Source organism: Miniopterus schreibersii, assembly GCF_964146895.1.
Source record: "Miniopterus schreibersii genome assembly, chromosome: 4".
Classification (NCBI taxonomy): Eukaryota; Metazoa; Chordata; class Mammalia; order Chiroptera; family Miniopteridae; genus Miniopterus; species Miniopterus schreibersii.
Genome location: NC_138105.1, coordinates 68,641,227 through 68,662,709, shown reverse-complemented (window position 1 = coordinate 68,662,709; position 21,483 = coordinate 68,641,227). Strand labels below are relative to the sequence as shown.

Genomic DNA, 21,483 nt, shown 5'->3' with positions numbered 1-21,483 from the left:
CTCTCCCTTCTCCCACAAGGTTACCCACTCCTCTAGCTGGCAGCTCCCTGTCGTTGCTGAGCAGCGCTGGCCTGGGTGATGGCACGATGCGGACACAGCGAGGCTGCTCTTCGTTTCCTTCTGTGGGGTTATTCTCAGGTGTTTTTTTCCACTGTGTTGCTGAAGTTTCCTAAGTGGACTCCTGAGCTCTCCCAGAGCTGTTTTTGTTCATGGATCTAATTGTTGATCTTTGTGGGGGAACAAAGGCTGGTGTCTCCTACTTCACCACCCTGGTTTTGCCACACTTTCTCCCTATCAGTTAATGACAGACCACTGTCTGACTTGCTCATCCAGAGCGCTCTGAGCCAGGAGGACTCCATGAGCAGGTTGGGGGAGATGCAAAGTACCATCATTCCCACACTCATTTTATCAACAAGAAAAAAACTGAATCAGGCCCCAAGCACATTTATGTAAATTTTAGGATCTGTGAACACAAAATAAGTAAAGATAATACATCCTGGCCCTGGTTGCTGTGGTTCAGTGGTTAGAGTGTTGGCCCACGCGCTGAAGGGTCACGGGTTCGGTTCCCCAATGTCATGTACCTTGGTTGCAGGTTTGATCCCCAGCCCCAGTTGGTGCACATTCAGGAGGCAACCAAATGATGCGTCTCACTCAGATCTCCCTCCTGCCTCTCTCTCCCTCCCCTCTTCCTTTTCACTATCTCTAAAAATCAATGGAAAAAATATTCTTGGGTGAAGATTAACAAACAAATAAAAAAATACATCCCAGAAAAGGTGAGCTCTTTTCAATGACAGATATCAGCAGACACTGGGGTCATTTGTTGAATCTGGGCATCGAATTGGTGCAGATTGGTATGAAGTCAGTGGAGGAATCCTGGTGATGGAAGAGAAACCATGATGGCTTTTTTGAGCTACATGTCCTGAAGGAACATGGTGGGGTCTGCAGAAACACTAAATCAGAGGCATTTTCTACTCATATGCCAGTTTATCTGCAGGGAAATATGCTGAGAGCATTGTGGTGTGATGGGTTGTGGACTATGTTGGGTAGCAGAGACATCTCTCCAGTATAGAGGGTGAAGCCTGCAAGATGGGGGGGGGGGGCAGATTCTTGTATGGTCCCGATTACCTCCACTTCTGTATTCATGCTGTTGTGGAAACCCATCCTCTTGAGTGTGTCTTGGGCCTACTTACTGGCTTCCATACAATATAACATGGCAAAACTGATGAGATGTCACTTCCGATATTAGGAAACACGAAGATTTTATATTCCTGGCCCTTGTCTCTCTGTCACTTGTCCTAATTGGAGTCAACAGCCATGTGTGAATTTCCCTGTGAGAGGCCCATGTGGCAGGGAACTGAGGAAGGCCTGTGGCCAAGAGCCCACAAGGAAATCCATCCTTCCAAAAGTGAGTGGGTTTGGAAACACGTCTCTTCCTAGTCAAATTTTGAGGGGACTGCAGCCCTAGCTAACACTTTGATTGCACTCTTGTCCGGTACCCTGTTTTATTTAAGATAAGTAGCAAGTTATAAAAAAGTTTATGGAAGTCAGTAGTTTTCTAGTATACCAACAAACATAAATGAAAGAGAAAAACCAGAGGTTGGACTGCCATTTAAATAAGCAAAAAAACCAAAACAATCCTAACTCTACTTTGGGTAGTGAACACACAATATAATATACAGATGATGTATTATAGAATTGTATACCTGAAACCTGTATAATTTTATTAACCAAGGCCCCCCCCCCAATAAATTCAATAAAAACAGAAAAAATAATAAGTGAAAAAAGAGATAGAAAACGTACAGTGCTGCAAACAGCATCTTGCACACAGTAAACCCTCAATAGACAATATTTATGTCCAAAAAAACCCCCACAAACAAACCTAAAAAGGAGAACTAGAAAGCTCCTTGTAGAGATAGAAATCTTAACTTAAAAAATGGAAATAGTTTCAGATTCTTGCTAGAGAAGGCCTAATTCTCCCAAATTTACATGATTAATACAATAAATTTGTAGATGTAAAAGTCAAAAAGTCCTACATTGGCAAAAAAGGGTCTGCATTTTATGATAAGATTCTTGAAATTGGAAGTCAGAAGCCAAGTATATAAATGAGCTTTCTCCTGAGAAGAGGAGAGTCCCAGACCCTTCTAAGTACATTTATTGTTTTCTTTTTCTCTTCTGTTAATATTGGGAAGTCCTCAGAGATTAGGAAAATGTGGACCAATTTTGCTAATTATGAGCTCTGTGCATTGAGCTCTCAAGGTCATGCTGGAGTAAATAATTAGCCAGTGCTTTCAGTCCATCAGGCTGCCAGTCCCAGTTAAGAGCCATACCTGTGGCTCTTCCTCCCTGCATTGAGACCTACATCAGGTGACCCATGCCTGAGCCTGTCTTCACGCTAGTCCTGAGGACAGAGCCTCAGCCCTCATCATTACCAGGCAGTGGACCCAAACTCCCAGGTCATGACTCAGCAGGGATACAGCACAAACCAGTGAGTGCCAAGGGCGACGGTGGGTGGAGGAGGAACTGTGGGAAACTTGTTTCCTTATTATCAAGGCAGTGGGACAGCTGAGGTAGGCAGATGGGAGGCATCGACAGGCCAGGCTTCAGATGAGAGGCCTATGAAGCTTATGTTATTTTTCCTGTTGGGGGTTTCAAAACTCTCACTGAGAATTCTGTCCTCCACTACCATTCCTAGCCTCCAAAGTCCCTGCCCTTACCAGAGCAGGAAACAATTCTCTTCATCTCGTCCTCACTCCCAAATAATCCTGAATGTTGTGGTTAGGATCGCGATGGTGGTGAGGTGAGTGACCATAGTATCACCAAACTTTATTGAGGGTTTCTTTGTGTCAGAGTCAAAGCTATGTGCTATGTAGCTTTAATTTTTACGTGCACAATACATCCAAATCCAGGTGTACACATTATTGCTATTTTAGAGCTGGGGAAAGGAGCACAGTATTCTTATTTAATTTGGACCAAGGTTCTGGGTAAAAAGGGAGGAGCCAGGTTTGGATCTGAGCAGTGAGACTCTATTCACAGGACCAGGGTGCAGGACAATGCTGAGCATTTTTCCATATGTCTCTTGGCCATCTATATGTCCTCTGTGGAGAAGTGTCTTTTCAGGTCCTTTAACCCATTTTTAATTGGATTGTTTATTCTTTTTGTGTTAAGTTGTATGAATTCTTTATAAATTTTCTATATTAATCATTATCAGATCATCTGAGAAGCCCAGAAGGAGGAATGTGTCATCAGATGTGTCATCAGAGAATATGTTCTCCCATTCAGTGGGCCGTCTTTTTGTTTTGTTGATGGTTTTCTTTTTAGTTTGAGTATTATTAAGTATAGCCACCATGCTGTACAGTACATGCCATGCCATTTCTTTTATAAATGGAGAAGCCAGGCTTTCTTATCAGCTAGCCCAGATGTGAGCAGAAGGGGAAGAGAGAGAGGAGTGGTTTAAAAGCAATTAGTAGCCAAGCATCGCACACAAAAATGGACTCAGACACTTTACTACAGAGCTCTTATAGTGTGTTTATAAATAGTACAAACGAAGGGAATTAATTGCACTGCATTTGGATAAAATAAAGTACATTTGACTGCTTTTTAGTATTCTTGAACGAAGGACACTAATAAAGAACTTTTTGTTGTTGTTCTAAAAGAGAGGATAGTTCTCATTCTTTTTCCTTCCCTCACAGGATGGTAGTGATATGTTATCGTCTTTATGGATTTATAAATCTCTAAATAACATTATTTCTCTAATTTCTTCAGCCCTTTCTTTCAAAGGGGATGCATGTAGTAACAGGGTAATGGAGCAAAATGCAATATGAAAGGAGTTCTAAGAAGAATGTCATAACTGAGAAATATCACTAAAGGGGTATGGTCCTTGAGAGTGAATACTTTAGTTTTGAATTGCTTAAAGTCAAAATATAGACACGCTGATGTGCTTGTTTCCTTTATACCAACTCTGATGTAATTTCCAAAGGTGTCTCTGCTATGTGGAACTGCAGAATCTAACAGGGGCATTGGAATTCCTCCTTCTGGGCTTCTCAGATGATCCGGAACTGCAGCCTCTCACTTTTAGCCTGTTCCTGTCCCTGTACCTGGTCACTGTCCTGGGGAACACGCTCATCATCCTGGCCGTCAGCTCTGACTCCCAGCTGCACACCCCCATGTACTTCTTCCTCTCCAGCCTGTCCATGGCTGACATTGGCTTTACTTCTACCACTGTCCCAAAGGTGATTTTGGACGTTCAGACTCATAGCGGAGTCATCTCCTATGCTAGCTGCCTGACTCAGTTGTCCTTCTTTAATTTTTTTGGATGTTTGGACAGTGCACTCCTCACTGTGATGGCCTATGATCGGTTTGTGGCTATTTGTTGCCCCCTGCACTACCCGGTCATCATGAACTCCCGCCTCTGTAGCCGGCTGGTTCTGGTGTCATTTTTGATCAGCCTTTTGGACTCCCAACTGCACTGCTTGATGATATCACAGCTTTCCTTTTGCACAAACATGGAAATTCCTCATTTCTTCTGTGACCCTCCTCAACTCCTCAAGCTTGCTTGTAATGATACCTCTACGAATCAAATATTATTCTATTTTATTGGGTCCATCTTCGGTGGTATTCCAGTCTCAGGTATCTTCTTCTCTTACTATAAAATTGTTTCCTCCATTCTGAGAATCTCATCGTCGAGTGGAAAGTATAAAGCCTTTTCCACCTGTGGTTCTCACCTGTCAGTTGTTTGTTTATTTTATGGAACAGGCCTGGGGGTGTACCTCAGCTCTGCTGTCTCTCATTTTCCCAGGAAGGGTGCAGGGGCCTCAGTGGTGTATGCTGTGGTCACCCCTATGCTGAACCCTTTCATCTACAGTCTGCGGAACAGGGACATCAAGAGGGCCTTGCCGAGGCTACTCAACAGAAGAGCCTAGTCTCAATACTTGGACCATTATAGGGTTTTTTGGTTATTTATTTATTTATTTATTTATTTACTTATTTATTATTATTGTCTGTGGATTAGAAATGACTGCAAAATCAAACATCTGGAGTTGGCAAACATACATTTTTGGTCACACAATTTTGGTAGCTCATGGCTTTCATTCCTCTTAATCTATCATATCTGAAAATTGCTTATTTTGGTACATCTTTGATGGGATTAAGGGGGTATTCTGGAATCCTATGTATGTCAAAATCACCACACACCTGAATCTTATTACAACTATGGAATCGTCTGTATTTGTCATTTATGACCCAGGCACCCTGTAGAAATTCACAACTCTGTTTTAATGTGTATATGTATGTGTGTGTATATGGTTCTCAACCATTTTCACTGTCCATGTCTATTTTTCGTAAAACTTTGGATTCAATCAAATCTATTAGTGCAGGTGTGTGAGAGAATGTGTATCACTGATCCTCAATCTAGGCTTCCTATTGGAAGCATCTAATAAGCTCTAACAATCTTCATTCCTGAGTCCCATCACCAAACATTAAGATCCCATTGGATTGGAGAGTGCAGAGAGCATAATGTTTTTAACAGCACCCCAAGTGGGTTTAATGTGTAGCCGTGGTGGAGAATTACTGAATTTTGTCAGACCTTTCTTCAGAAACGACTTGAGTGTCTTGGGCTCTTTACTGTTCGTGATCAGATCCTGACAATAGTAAAGTGATCAGAGCTCACAAAGCAGAAGATCTGAAAGAGTTTGGCTTAGTAATAGCCAATGTGATTTCCCCCCTTATATTACTGGTAATTTTTTTTTTCGCATATCTTCTCCCTCCACACTCTACAGGTGTCTCTCTGTACTATATATTAAACTATAGTTTTTCTGATTCAAACTTATGCTTCTATACTTTCAGTTGTGATGCTGTGGTGTGGCCTCTGATTTTCCACCTGGCTTCTCTTTAGGTTCTTCCAGTAATGGTCAGTAAAGGGCCCATGTACCAACATTTCTTCTCTCCCCTTAGCCTATGTGGTTGTCACTACATTCTGCAGGTATGACACTGTATCACCATATATTTTCATTTCTGTCTTTCACCTTTCAAAAACTATTTAATCATACCTATATAAAATTATCTTCATTAAAAATGACTAGTGTGGTTTCTCTCCTTGATTGAACCCTCACAGATAAATCATAATATGGGGAGTAAAGTTATGGTGTGAGGTATGCTTTGGAAGAATGCAAAGTGAGCTCAAGACAAAAAGGTGATTGCAATGATGTGTCTGGGTCAAGGGCATACAATTGAGGTTTAAGGTAGTGGTGTGATATTTCCAGTGGCTGTGTGATTCTGTTTCTGCCTGTAGATTGTTAAGTCTCCCAAGTCATTATGAGTAAACTGAACTCTATCTTCATTTTCATTACTCAGGGATACAAAGGGCCATGCCCTTAGCAAAGGGGAAGTCTCCCTTTCACTAGTAACTGCCTCATTAGGATTCTACTTTGTAACCATGCTTCCTTCTCTTCTATCATGGTCTATCTGTCCTTGACCTCCTACTGTTTTAGGCTACATACTCAGGTACCTTTGTACATAGCAATCATTTCTTAAGAGATGATATACACATTTTCTGAGGCAGAAGTCTGGGCTTTCTGAAAAGTTGTCCAATAACTTGTTTAATTTACTCTGCCTTTAACCACTAAACTAAATAGCCTACGAGCTTCACTAACAATGAATCGAGTATCTGATTGGCTCAGTTTAACACTACATTTTTCCTCCTGCCTTAGAATTCTAAAATGTGCCCATACTCACATCTCTTCTCCACGTCTCTATACTCCTGCCATTTTGTCATATGGGCTCCCTAGAGTTTCCCTCTTCCATTTAGGCACACACACATTATTGTCATACTTTATTCCATATCCAACTTAACTGGGCAAGTATTCAAGTTTTCTTCATATCAGTTAAATCCATCTCTGAGCTCCTCAGACAGAGAATTCTGAGCTAGGAAGACTGCAAAGATTAGATTGGGTTGTTACAAATCATGATTCCCTACATCCCACTTTCTCTCACTATATAAGCCAAAGTAACATTTTAAAAGACTTCAAGAGTTAAAATACAAAGATTATAGAGAAAATATATTTGGAGAGAGATTAGTCTTTATTGGTGGGGCAAATCAGAAGCCTCTAGAGACACATGTTGAATTAGTCCTGAAATGGCTGTGGGTTCTCCTGGCAAATATGGAAGGACTCTGTTGGTGTAAGAGAAACCAGGGAGACTTCTTTTCATGACATGGCCAGAAGCAGCATTGTGGGGTCTGCAGAAATACCTAACACAGAGTAAGATTTTCCACGTGCCAGTTCTTCTTACTGTTAGACTACGCTTTCCCATTCAACACTCGAATTTGATTCTTCTAACTACTGTATTCTTTATTTTTATGTTTTTATCTTTTTAGTCCACTTGTGCTTCCCACAACTTCAGTTGAATTCACATAATCCTGGTAGGAGGTTTCTGAAAGTCTGCCATTGGTATTTTAATTATATAAACGTGCTGCATGGAGATCAAAGGAATAATATACATGCTGTCCTTGGTGGTGATCAAAGGTCCGTGTGATGACCGCCCTGATATAACTGGGTTATTCACAAACTAGAGCCCCGTAAGGCAGGATTACTGTGATGATAATAATAACAGTTCATATTACAGGACTCATACTAAGAACATCACATGCACTATTTGATTTGCATCACAACCCTATGTTGTTAGGGAATGGGGCAGAGAATAGTATTATGCCTAATTTAGAGGTAAAGTTACTGGGATCTATTTAAATAGGTCAGATAAGGGATTTGGGGAAGAAGGTCCCAAGAACTGTGATGGGGTTAAGACCTAACCCTGGTTTCAAGCTAACATGTTAGCCTGACGCGTGTCATGGATGCCAGCAGAAGGCACAAGACTCCTGGGTCAGAGACAAAGGACTCTGTTACTCCCATGCTGCATGAGCTTCATGTCTGCATCAGTTTCCCATTCTCTCCAAGCCCATGGGAGTGAAACAAAACAGGCTCATGTAGACACTGGGCATGAAGTGTATTTCTCACAGCTGAGGAACCTCAGGCTTAGGAAACCACAACTTTTAAAGGCCACCAACTTACCTGTTCAACTTTTGGCCCTGGAAGCAGACATTATCTTTCATATCTTGGGCAACAGACAAATTTGCTCTCTGCTCTGTAGAGAAACACTATTCATATCTTCCCAGACTGTTCACTATACAAACACCGAGAAAAGATGTCTGGAAAAAAAGTCGTCAGTGCCTCTGCTCATAAGATGTGCAGAACTGTCTTCCAATAGACAGCTGTGGTGGCCGCCAATCTGCGAATCTGTCCTTAAAAACAGACTGAGTAATTAGATATCAAAACTAAAATCCCCTGGAAACATTTGCCCCAAAAGTAGGTGCAACGATCTTCACAAACCCAAAATATAAGTGAACAAGGGCAAACCACCCAAAACAAAAACCTGCAGAAAGCAGCAGCAGCAGGAACGAGGCAGCATTTGATTGACACGAGGAACAGAAGACATGCAAAATGTCTAACTGGCATCCACTGGAATGGCATCTGAAACTGGGAGGACTTTTGTGCACCCCAATATCCAGGAAGTACGAGGAAGGATGAAAAGGGCTAGTGCAGTGTGGCCCCTGTGACTTCTCAAAACTAGCTCAGCAGGGCTTTATTCCCAGACAGCACTTCACTGAGAGGCAGCTTGAACAGAATCAAAATTGAGCTGCACAGAGTCAGCAGAGGTAAGGAAAGAGATCTATACCTGTGCAGTCCAAAGTGGTGGCATGTGAGAATAAATAGCTTGGATAGGACCTTATCCTAACCTCAATTTTTTTAAAAAACCCTGCAAAATTATAATTATTATTGGCCCCATTTTACAATGAAGAAAAGGAGGTTTTGAGAGGCTGGGTAAGTGATCCAAAGCTTACAGAGGTAGTTAAGACTTAGATCACAGGTTAAGATTCAAGAAAGGGAACATGGACTCCACTCTCATGAGAGGAATATCAAAGAATTTGGGAGCCATGTTTTAAAACTGCCACAGTTGGAGTCTATATGATTTTACAGAGAGAGCTGCATGGAGAATCACAGTGTGCCCAAGCAGCTCTTTAATTGGTAAGATGTAGAAGGCCACAGAAAGAAAAGAAGAGGGTGTTAAGTCTTTCATCTGTTCTACAAGGCAGTCACCAGGTTTACTGACTTTATCTTCTATCCATGGAGCATTTGGCATTCCATGGCCCTGGACATTATGTTCCCCCTGTGGCTCACCCAAATCTGCACCCCTTCTCTACCAGTGTCCCTGCAGTTGTCCCCAAGGCTACACCCAAGGCCACAAGGGTTGGCTTCATTCTAGCCCCAAACAGGCATCCATTATCCACCCCCCAACTGAAGGTCCTGACCTTCCTAGGGCATTGCATCAGAGAAAGAGACAATCTCTACAACTCAAGGCATCCAATTCCCTCTTCTCTCTGCCCATTTCTAAGAGATCAAACTCTTGGGGAGAGACAAGAAACAGATCATTCCTCAGTGTCAATGGGATATTATTCAACCTTATTAAAGGAATGAAATTCTGATACATGTGCAGCTTGGTTGAAACTTGAAAATATGATGCTAAGTGAGATAAGCCAGACACAAAAGGATAAGTATTCTATGAGTTCACTTGTATGAGGTACCTAAAATAGGCAAATTCATAGAGACAGAATATAGAATAGAGGTTTCCCTGGGTTGGGGGCGAGGAGAATGGGGAGTTGTTGTTTAATGGGTATAGAGCTTCTGTTTGGGATGATGAAAAAGGTCTGGAAATGGATAGTGGTGATGGTTGCATGACATGGTTAGTATACTTAATGCCACAAAACCGTATATTTAAAAATGGTTAAAATGGCATTTATTTCCATTATAAAAATAAAAGAAAATAAAACTATCACAATTTTCTTTTAAAAGTAGATTGTCAGTCTCTCCCCCTGGAGATGCTGACTAGATGAGTCTAGGATAAGTATCAGTCTGGGAAGTTATATGTTAACAAGAGCCTCAGTTGATAGTTTGGATAAAGCTAAAATTATGAAACATTGCCCCAGGGAAATGGGTCTCAATGGATTGTCATAGGGACCAGCATAATTTGGAACTTGTGAAAATTCCTAATTGTCAGATCCAAACTCAGGTCTACCAAGACAGAAATTGGGGAATGGGGCTCTGTCATCTGTTCTAACAAATCCTCATGGTCATCTTGGTGCAGGCTTAAGGCTGAGAACCATTATCCTTGTGAATCTTGGGATCCTTTGCCATTCAACCATTTATCCAATGAGGAAACTACAAGTCCGAAAATGATGACACTTCTTCCCAAGAGGAGATCCAAGGAAGGCTAGAGTGATTCTTTCCAGAGAAAAAAGATCCAAATGAAAACAAATCACCGCTGGTCCCACTATTTGTCTCCCAGGGATAAGGAACTGGCAAGACAGCTCTTCCTTTGTGACCCCTGCCCCTGAGGAGTCAACCTGATGAGGGAATCAAAGATCCATTGATCAATTTGTCTAACAAGCTTCAGAGGGGGTTCTGCCCCCAGGGCCACAAAACCTGTGGCATATCAGCTTATAGTCACCAAGGCTCTCATGAGCCAGACTCAAGACACTCATGCCTTCTCCAGGAGAAATCAGCCAGTCCCTATACCACATGCCTGGCTCTGTATCCCTGCTCTTTCAGTGGACAGACCTTCATTCTTCATCACCACCTTCCATGAAAGAACGAGATTCAGGGGAGTTGGCCCCTGTGGTGGGTCCACATTGCCAAGCTTCCAGAGCCCAATAAGTGTTGTAGGAAAAAGGGGAAAGAGGTGCCTGAGAGAATAAGGTATTGACTATAGTGAAGCACAGGGCAGGGGAAACCCAATGCTGTCTATGGAGAATGAGCTCTAGAGGTTACTTGCATGGGAGGGTGCACGGCTTGACTCCTTGTTTGAAGTTGTCATTGAGTGATGAGCTTTTACTTTAGTTAAGTCATTTGATTAGATGGTAGATGGAAATGATGGGAAGGGGGAGAAAGGGGCTAACCCCCAGTGCACTCTGACACCATAGCACTTCCCAGAAACACACTATGTAGTGGTACAGTTGCCAGTCTTTGGTGTACAGATGGGTGCCCCGGGTGCTGATAGAGATGTAATCTCTTCTTGATCTCTTATTGTTTCTTCTTGTTACCTGGCCCAAAAGAGCTCCAGAGCCTCTATCTTCACTTAGCCTAGAAGAATCTTCCTTAATTTGTCTTTGCCACCCTTCTTTACTTGGGAACATCTCCTCAAATCAGCAGAGGCCATGGAAGGAATTTTGATACTATCCTCCACTGTGCTCATGAAATACACTGAGTCCTCCCTTAATTTCCTCAACAGGTTCCTGGAACTGCAGAGAAGCAGCATATAACAAGACCAATATGGCCATAGATTAATCTAATTGCTACAAACAAGAGTTAAGTTCCTATGGCATCCCAACAGTTATAACAAAACAACATTGAATGAAACAATGTTATTTGAGGACCTGCTGTACTTGTAAGAAGAGAGAGAGAAATTGCACCAGGGTGTTTGCATATCAGCCCAAAACCATGAGGATGAGACATGGGTGATGCTTACAGCAGCCCTGGGAGGATGGAGAGAGGGGGCATTTGCCAGTGTCTGTCTGTCTCCTGACTTTCTCCTTTCCGGGTCCTGGAGGTCCTGTAACCAGAGGTAAAAGAATGTGTGTCTTTATTCACTCTCCTGTTGCTGTCTCCTGGAAGTGGATCTTCAAGTGTTTGAGGAGAGAGCACACAGGAGGCAGTATCTCCTCTTACAGGGATGGAGAGTATTTAGCAGTTTCATACACAAGTAAAAGGACTGAGACTATGAATGTGGGGGGACTTCCTGGAAGGGAACTGGAAGATGGTGAACATCCTCATTTATAATCCCAGAAAAATAGCTGTGTGACAATTAACCCTTTGTGACATGTTTTTTGTACACTTGTCATTTCCCTGTTTAGTCTCTCAGTTATCTTCTGTTTGTGCCTCTGGATAACTATGACAGAAAGTCGGGAATGTATATGTAGGTACTTCAGGCAAAGGCTGTGGAAAAGCAGTCGCTGATGCTGCTATGGGCAAAGAGCCCAGGCGAGATGCAAGAACAGGAGAAATAGGCGAAATTATCGGGACCCGGTAGGGCCAACATTGGCAATGAGTGTTGTCCAGGATTGAGAAGAGGACCTGGCTAATGAATAAGCAGAAACTTTATGTTCCCTTTCTGCCTCCCTTTCTATCTTTTTCTCCATCAACATCTTATCATCCTCTCTCCTTATAGAAACCTTTCTGAGGGTAAGAAGTGCTAAAGTTTATGGAATAATGGACATGCAGGGACTATATGATGAGCTGCAGCAATGGGAAAATATTGATTTGTAGGCTCATCCATTTATTAATTCTGCCACCAAACCAATATGGAGAGTCCCCTTTGCCCTAAGAACTCAGCTAGTATGGAGAAGGAGGCAGTTGGGAATTACCTAAGCAGGTGAGAGCCTGTGCCAGGTAGGAATCAAGAGAAGCAAGCAGAGGGAGAAGGTCTTGAAAAGTTGCAGAGACATAAGGGAATATCGACCATCTGGGCAAAGAAAAGCTTTTCAGAATGGTTGGAATTTAGGATAAAAGTTGAGAAGTGGTGAGAAAGAAGGCTGGAGGGTCAGTGTGAAGCCCCAATACACCAAGGAGTTTGTATGTTTTCAGAAGGTGGCACAAAGATGTAGGAAAATACTTACAACAAGGCAAAATGGAACACTGAAGATCCTTGTACGGTTTTATGCTGTTTTTCCCTGGTTATAGAGCTCATTCCTCTGTGTTTAGTTACAGGACCCTTAGGATCTGGAGTGAAGAGAATGAGAGGGTAGGTGGGCTCTGGATGAGTGCCCCCACATTCCCAGTCCCATTCTAAGCATCACCGTCATGTGCATGCTAAATATGACTCTCATCCTTTCAGGCTCATATATAAAAATCCTGGTGCAATTTCTCTCTTCCCCCAGTATTTAATGAACAGTGTAGATGACATGACTCGAAATTCTGTTTGTGACCTTTTGCAGTAGCATCTTCAGGTACTAAAATGGTTTAAGCCACAAAATCCACTCTTTCCTTGGACATTTTAACCAATCGCTTCACTTCACAGATAAAGGGTATTTTGCCAAGCAACGAATGTCCAGGAAGCATCGGGCCCTGTTCCTACAAGGTGCGACTGGTCCCTGGTACATTAAGCCTTAAGCATTTGTGAATGTGGTTTATTATTTGGTGAAAATATTTTCTTTTTCTTTCTTTTTTCTTTTCCTTGAGAAGCAGACCTACATTCTACTCATCCTCAATACTCTGTCCAGATATGTGAGATACTCTCTCACATTTTCTCACCTCTGAGACACGGTTATCTGACTCTGTTCTGAATCCCAGACAAGGCAGACAACCCAGATCAAGTCACGGAACTCCACCGGACCTCATGTTCCACATTGGTGTTAGCGCAAGTACAACCATTTCTTCTCTAAGTTCCAAGTTGCTCTTAGCTGTTTAGAGGTAATACTAAGCCAGAGAGGAAGAAGATGGATGAGTGTCCCAAGGGTTGATCGACATTGCAAAACGTTGCCTGTAACAAATAACAGAATATAGAATTCCTAAATTTTGTAGTTAAGGCTTTTACGTCCAGTCATTTACTTTAAGAAATTTAAAAAGTAGAAATAATCTAGAGTCTCTCTCCCATTGTTTTCCTTCCTCCATCATCTAGCCAACGTGTCAGCAACATGGAACCAGGAAATCAAACAAGTGTTTCAGAGTTTTTACTTCTGGGATTTTCCCAAGACTCAGAGCATCTGCCCATCCTATTTGGGCTGTTCCTCTCCATATACCTGGTCACCGTACTTGGGAACCTGCTCATCATTGTGGCCATCAGCTCTGACTCCCGCCTCCACACCCCCATGTACTTCTTCCTGTCCAACCTGTCCTTTGTTGACATCTGCTTCACCTCCACCACCGTCCCGAAGATGCTGGTGAACATTCAGACACAGAGCAAAGCCATCACCTATGCAGGCTGCATCGCCCAGGTGTACTTTTTCCTGGTTTTCGGAGGTATGGACACTTTTCTCCTCACCGTGATGGCCTATGACCGGTTTGTGGCCATCTGTCACCCCTTGCACTACCCAGTCATCATGAACCCCCGCCTCTGTGGCCTCCTGGTTCTCGTGTCCTGGTCCATCAGCTTAACATACTCCCTGATCCAGAGTCTGTTGATATTGCGGCTGTCTTTTTGCACTAACTGGGTGATTTCACACTTTTACTGTGAACTCACTCAGGCCCTCGCTATTGCCTGCTCGGACACACTCATCAATCACATCCTGCTGTATACAGTGACTGGCCTTCTTGGCATTGTCCCCTTCTCAGGGATTCTTTTCTCCTATATTCGAATTGTCTCCTCAATCCTGAGAATCCCATCAGCAGATGGGAAATATAAAGCATTTTCTACCTGTGGGTCCCACCTGTCTGTGGTTTCTTTATTCTACGGGACAGGCCTTGGTGTGTATCTCAGTTTTGATGCACCTTCCTGGAGGGGCATGATTGCCTCCGTGATGTACACTGTGATCACCCCAATGCTGAACCCCTTCATCTATAGCCTGCGGAACAGGGACATCAAGAGGGCCTTGCAGAGGCTACTCAACAGAAGAGCCTAGTCTCAATACTTGGACCATTATAGGGTTTTTTTTTTGTTATTTATTTATTTATTCACTTATTCATTTATTTATTATTACTATTGTCTGTGAATTAGAAATGACTGCAAAATAAAACATCTGGAGTTGGCAAACATGCATTTTTGGTCACACAATTTTGGTAGCTCATGGCTTTCATTCCTCTTAATCTATCATATCTGAAAATTGCTTATTTTGGTACATCTTTGTACCAAAGGGATTAAGGGGGTATTCTGGAATCCTATGTATGTCAAAATCAGTACACACATGAATCTTATTACAACTATGGAATCGTCTGTATTTGTCATTTATGACCCAGGCACCCTGTAGAAATTCAAAGCTGTATTTTAATGTGTATATATATGTGTGTGTATATGGTTCTCAACCTTTTTCACTGTCCTTGTCTATTTTTCATAAAACTTTGGCTTCAAGAAAATCTATTAGTGCAGGTGTGTGAGAGAATGATCCTCAATCTAGGCTTCCTATTGAAAGCATCTAATAAGCTCTAACAATCTTCATTCCTGAGTCCCATCACCATACATTAAGATCTCATTGGATTGGAGAGTGCAGAGAGCATAATGTTTTTAACAGCACCCCAAGTGGGTTTAATGTGTAGCCGTGGTGGAGAATTACTGAATTTTGTCAGACCTTTCTTCAGAAACGACTTGAGTGTCTTGGGCTCTTTACTGTTCGTGATCAGACCCTGACAATAGTAAAGTGATCAGAGCTCACAAAGCAGAAGATCTGAAAGAGTTTGGCTTAGTAATAGCCAATGTGATTTCCCCCCTTATATTCCTGGTAATTTTTTTTTTTTTTGCATATCTTCTCCCTCCACACTCTACAGGTGTCTCTCTGTACTATATATTAAACTATAGTTTTTCTGATTCAAACTTATGCTTCTATACTTTCAGTTGTGATGCTGTGGTGTGGCCTCTGATTTTCCACCTGGCTTCTCTTTAGGTTCTTCCAGTAATGGTCAGTAAAGGGCCCATGTACCAACATTTCTTCTCTCCCCTTAGCCTATGTGGTTGTCACTACATTCTGCAGGTATGACACTGTATCACCATATATTTTCATTTCTGTCTTTCACCTTTCAAAAACTATTTAATCATACCTATATAAAATTATCTTCATTAAAAATGACTAGTGTGGTTTCTCTCCTTGATTGAACCCTCACAGATAAATCATAATATGGGGAGTAAAGTTATGGTGTGAGGTATGCTTTGGAAGAATGCAAAGTGAGCTCAAGACAAAAAGGTGATTGCAATGATGTGTCTGGGTCAAGGGCATACAATTGAGGTTTAAGGTAGTGGTGTGATATTTCCAGTGGCTGTGTGATTCTGTTTCTGCCTGTAGATTGTTAAGTCTCCCAAGTCATTATGAGTAAACTGAACTCTATCTTCATTTTCATTACTCAGGGATACAAAGGGCCATGCCCTTAGCAAAGGGGAAGTCTTCCTTTCACTAGTAACTGCCTCATTAGGATTCTACTTTGTAACCATGCTTCCTTCTCTTCTAGCATGGTCTATCTGTCCTTGACCTCCTACTGTTTTAGGCTACATACTCAGGTACCTTTGTACATAGCAATCATTTCTTAAGAGATGATGTACATATTTTCTGAGGCAGAAGTCTGGGCTTTCTGAAAAGTTGTCCAATAACTTGTTTAATTTACTCTGCCTTTAACCACTAAACTAAATAGCCTACGAGCTTCACTAACAATGAATCGAGTATCTGATTGGCTCAGTTTAACACTACATTTTTCCTCCTGCCTTAGAATTCTAAAATGTGCCCATACTCACATCTCTTCTCCACTTCTCTATACTCCTGCCATTTTGTCATATGGGCTCCCTAGAGTTTCCCTCTTCCATTTAGGCACACACACATAATTGTCATACTTTATTCCATATCCAACTTAACTGGGCAAGTATTCAAGTTTTCTTCATATCAGTTAAATCCATCTCTGAGCTCCTCAGACAGAGAATTCTGAGCTAGGAAGACTGCAAAGATTAGATTGGGTTGTTACAAATCATGATTCCCTACATCCCACTTTCTCTCACTATATAAGCCAAAGTAACATTTTAAAAGACTTCAAGAGTTAAAATACAAAGATTATAGAGAAAATATATTTGGAGAGAGATTAGTCTTTATTGGTGGGGCAAATCAGAAGCCTCTAGAGACACATGTTGAATTAGTCCTGAAATGGCTGTGGGTTCTCCTGGCAAATATGGAAGGACTCTGTTGGTGTAAGAGAAACCAGGGAGACTTCTTTTCATGACATGGCCAGAAGCAGCATTGTGGGGTCTGCAGAAATACCTAACACAGAGTAAGATTTTCCACGTGCTAGTTCATCTTACTGTTAGACTACGCTTTCCCATTCAACACTCGAATTTGATTCTTCTAACTACTGTATTCTTTATTTTTATGTTTTTATCTTTTTAGTCCACTTGTGCTTCCCACAACTTCAGTTGAATTCACATAATCCTGGTAGGAGGTTTCTGAAAGTCTGCCATTGGTATTTTAATTATATAAACGTGCTGCATGGAGATCAAAGGAAGTAATATACATGCTGTCCTTGGTGGTGATCAAAGGTCCGTGTGATGACCGCCCTGATATAACTGGGTTATTCACAAACTAGAGCCCCGTAAGGCAGGATTACTGTGATGATAATAATAACAGTTCATATTACAGGACTCATACTAAGAACATCACATGCACTATTTGATTTGCATCACAACCCTATGTTGTTAGGGAACGGGGTAGAGAATAGTATTATGCCTAATTTAGAGGTAAAGTTACTGGGATCTATTTAAATAGGTCAGATAAGGGATTTGGGGAAGAAGGTCCCAAGAACTGTGATGGGGTTAAGACCTAACCCTGGTTTCAAGCTAACATGTTAGCCTGACGCGTGTCATGGATGCCAGCAGAAGGCACAAGACTCCTGGGTCAGAGACAAAGGACTCTGTTACTCCCATGCTGCATGAGCTTCATGTCTGCATCAGTTTCCCATTCTCTCCAAGCCCATGGGAGTGAAACAAAACAGGCTCATGTAGACACTGGGCATGAAGTGTATTTCTCACAGCTGAGGAACCTCAGGCTTAGGAAACCACAACTTTTAAAGGCCACCAACTTACCTGTTCAACTTTTGGCCCTGGAAGCAGACATTATCTTTCATATCTTGGGCAACAGACAAATTTGCTCTCTGCTCTGTAGAGAAACACTATTCATATCTTCCCAGACTGTTCACTGTACAAACACCGAGAAAAGATGTCTGGAAAAAAAGTCGTCAGTGCCTCTGCTCATAAGATATGCAGAACTGTCTTCCCATAGAGAGCTGTGGTGGCCGCCAATCTGCGAATCTCTCCTTAAAAACAGACTGAGTAATTAGATATCCAAACTAAAATCCCCTGGAAACATTTGCCCCAAAACTAGGTGCAACGATCTTCACAAACCCAAAATATAAGTGAACAAGGGCAAACCACCCAAAACAAAAACCTGCAGAAAGCAGCAGCAGCAGGAACGAGGCAGCATTTGATTGACACGAGGAACAGAAGACATGCAAAATGTCTAACTGGCATCCACTGGAATGGCATCTGAAACTGGGAGGACTTTTGTGCACCCCAATATCCAGGAAGTACGAGGAAGGATGAAAAGGGCTAGTGCAGTGTGGCCCCTGTGACTTCTCAAAACTAGCTCAGCAGGGCTTTATTCCCAGACAGCACTTCACTGAGAGGCAGCTTGAACAGAATCAAAATTGAGCTGCACAGAGTCAGCAGAGGTAAGGAAAGAGATCTATACCTGTGCTGTCCAAAGTGGTGGCATGTGAGAATAAATAGCTTGGATAGGACCTTATCCTAACCTCAATTTTTTTAAAAAACCCTGCAAAATTATAATTATTATTGGCCCCATTTTACAATGAAGAAAAGGAGGTTTTGAGAGGCTGGGTAAGTGATCCAAAGCTTACAGAGGTAGTTAAGACTTAGATCACAGGTTAAGATTCAAGACAGGGAACATGGACTCCACTCTCATGAGAGGAATATCAAAGAATTTGGGAGCCATGTTTTAAAACTGCCACAGTTGGAGTCTATATGATTTTACAGAGAGAGCTGCATGGAGAATCACAGTGTGCCCAAGCAGCTCTTTAATTGGTAAGATGTAGAAGGCCACAGAAAGAAAAGAAGAGGGTGTTAAGTCTTTCATCTGTTCTACAAGGCAGTCACCAGGTTTACTGACTTTATCTTCTATCCATGGAGCATTTGGCATTCCATGGCCCTGGACATTATGTTCCCCCTGTGGCTCACCCAAATCTGCACCCCTTCTCTACCAGTGTCCCTGCAGTTGTCCCCAAGGCTACACCCAAGGCCACAAGGGTTGGCTTCATTCTAGCCCCAAACAGGCATCCATTATCCACCCCCCAACTGAAGGTCCTGACCTTCCTAGGGCATTGCATCAGAGAAAGAGACAATCTCTACAACTCAAGGCATCCAATTCCCTCTTCTCTCTGCCCATTTCTAAGAGATCAAACTCTTGGGGAGAGACAAGAAACAGATCATTCCTCACTGTCAATGGGATATTATTCAACCTTATTAAAGGAATGAAATTCTGATACATGTGCAGCTTGGTTCAAACTTGAAAATATGATGCTAAGTGAGATAAGCCAGACACAAAAGGATAAGTATTCTATGAGTTCACTTATATGAGGTACCTAAAATAGGCAAATTCATAGAGACAGAATATAGAATAGAGGTTTCTCTGGGCTGGGGGCGAGGGGAATGGGGAGTTGTTGTTTAATGGGTATAGAGCTTCTGTTTGGGATGATGAAAAAGGTCTGGAAATGGATAGTGGTGATGGTTGCATGACATGGTTAGTATACTTAATGCCACAAAACCGTATATTTAAAAATGGTTAAAATGGCATTTATTTCCATTATAAAAATAAAAGAAAATAAAACTATCACAATTTTCTTTTAAAAGTAGATTGTCAGTCTCTCCCCCTGGAGATGTTGACTAGATGAGTCTAGGATAAGTATCAGTCTGGGAAGTTATATATTAACAAGAGCCTCAGTTGATAGTTTGGATAAAGCTAAAATTATGAAACATTGTCCCGGGGAAATGGGTCTCAATGGATTGTCATAGAGACCAGCAAAATTCGGAACTTGTGAAAATTCCTAATTGTCAGATCCAAACTCAGGTCTACCAAGACAGAAATTGGGGAATGGGGCTCTGTCATCTGTTCTAACAAATCCTCATGGTCATCTTGGTGCAGGCTTAAGGCTGAGAACCATTATCCTTGTGAATCTTGGGATCCTTTGCCATTCAACCATTTATCCAATGAGGAAACTACAAGTCCGAAAATGATGACACTTCTTCCCAAGAGGAGATCCAAGGAAGGCTAGAGTGATTCTTTCCAGAGAAAAAAGATCCAAATGAAAACAAATCACAGCTGGTCCCACTATTTGTCTCCCAGGGATAAGGAACTGGCAAGACAGCTCTTCCTTTGTGACCCCTGCCCCTGAGGAGTCAACCTGATGAGGGAATCAAAGATCCATTGATCAATTTGTCTAACAAGCTTCAGAGGGGGTTCTGCCCCCAGGGCCACAAAACCTGTGGCATATCAGCTTATAGTCACCAAGGCTCTCATGAGCCAGACTCAAGACACTCATGCCTTCTCCAGGAGAAATCAGCCAGTCCCTATACCACATGCCTGGCTCTGTATCCCTGCTCTTTCAGTGGACAGACCTTCATTCTTCATCACCACCTTCCATGAAAGAACGAGATTCAGGGGAGTTGGCCCCTGTGGTGGGTCCACATTGCCAAGCTTCCAGAGCCCAATAAGTGTTGTAGGAAAAAGGGGAAAGAGGTGCCTGAGAGAATAAGGTATTGACTATAGTGAAGCACAGGGCAGGGGAAACCCAATGCTGTCTATGGAGAATGAGCTCTAGAGGTTACTTGCATGGGAGGGTGCACGGCTTGACTCCTTGTTTGAAGTTGTCATTGAGTGATGAGCTTTTACTTTAGTTAAGTCATTTGATTAGATGGTAGATGGAAATGATGGGAAGGGGGAGAAAGGGGCTAACCCCCAGTGCACTCTGACACCATAGCACTTCCCAGAAACACACTATGTAGTGGTACAGTTGCCAGTCTTTGGTGTACAGATGGGTGCCCCGGGTGCTGATAGAGATGTAATCTCTTCTTGATCTCTTATTGTTTCTTCTTGTTACCTGGCCCAAAAGAGCTCCAGAGCCTCTATCTTCACTTAGCCTAGAAGAATCTTCCTTAATTTGTCTTTGCCACCCTTCTTTACTTGGGAACATCTCCTCAAATCAGCAGAGGCCATGGAAGGAATTTTGATACTATCCTCCACTGTGCTCATGAAATACACTGAGTCCTCCCTTAATTTCCTCAACAGGTTCCTGGAACTGCAGAGAAGCAGCATATAACAAGACCAATATGGCCATAGATTAATCTAATTGCTACAAACAAGAGTTAAGTTCCTATGGCATCCCAACAGTTATAACAAAACAACATTGAATGAAACAATGTTATTTGAGGACCTGCTGTACTTGTAAGAAGAGAGAGAGAAATTGCACCAGGGTGTTTGCATATCAGCCCAAAACCATGAGGATGAGACATGGGTGATGCTTACAGCAGCCCTGGGAGGATGGAGAGAGGGGGCATTTGCCAGTGTCTGTCTGTCTCCTGACTTTCTCCTTTCCGGGTCCTGGAGGTCCTGTAACCAGAGGTAAAAGAATGTGTGTCTTTATTCACTCTCCTGTTGCTGTCTCCTGGAAGTGGATCTTCAAGTGTTTGAGG

General features: G+C 42.3%; 2 protein-coding genes across 2 annotated transcripts in view; both read left to right on the top strand.

Annotated features, from left to right (window-relative positions):
• Positions 1-2,786: 2,786 nt before the first annotated feature.
• Positions 2,787-21,483, top strand: part of LOC308556301 (olfactory receptor 7D4-like) — a gene marked incomplete at both ends in the record, with an annotated part of 69,913 nt that continues 51,216 nt past the window's right edge. The window contains 2 exons of the mRNA XM_081135456.1: positions 2,787-2,797; positions 3,977-4,165. Of these exons, the coding sequence (XP_080991582.1) occupies positions 2,787-2,797; positions 3,977-4,165 (200 nt within the window). The remainder of the gene's footprint in view (positions 2,798-3,976; positions 4,166-21,483) is intronic.
• LOC308556698 (olfactory receptor 7C1-like) lies at positions 13,736-14,659 on the top strand (the record flags this gene model as incomplete). The annotated part of the gene is made up of 1 exon (XM_081136148.1): positions 13,736-14,659. The coding sequence occupies one exon, from the start codon at positions 13,736-13,738 to the stop codon at positions 14,657-14,659; it is 924 nt and encodes a 307-aa protein (XP_080992274.1).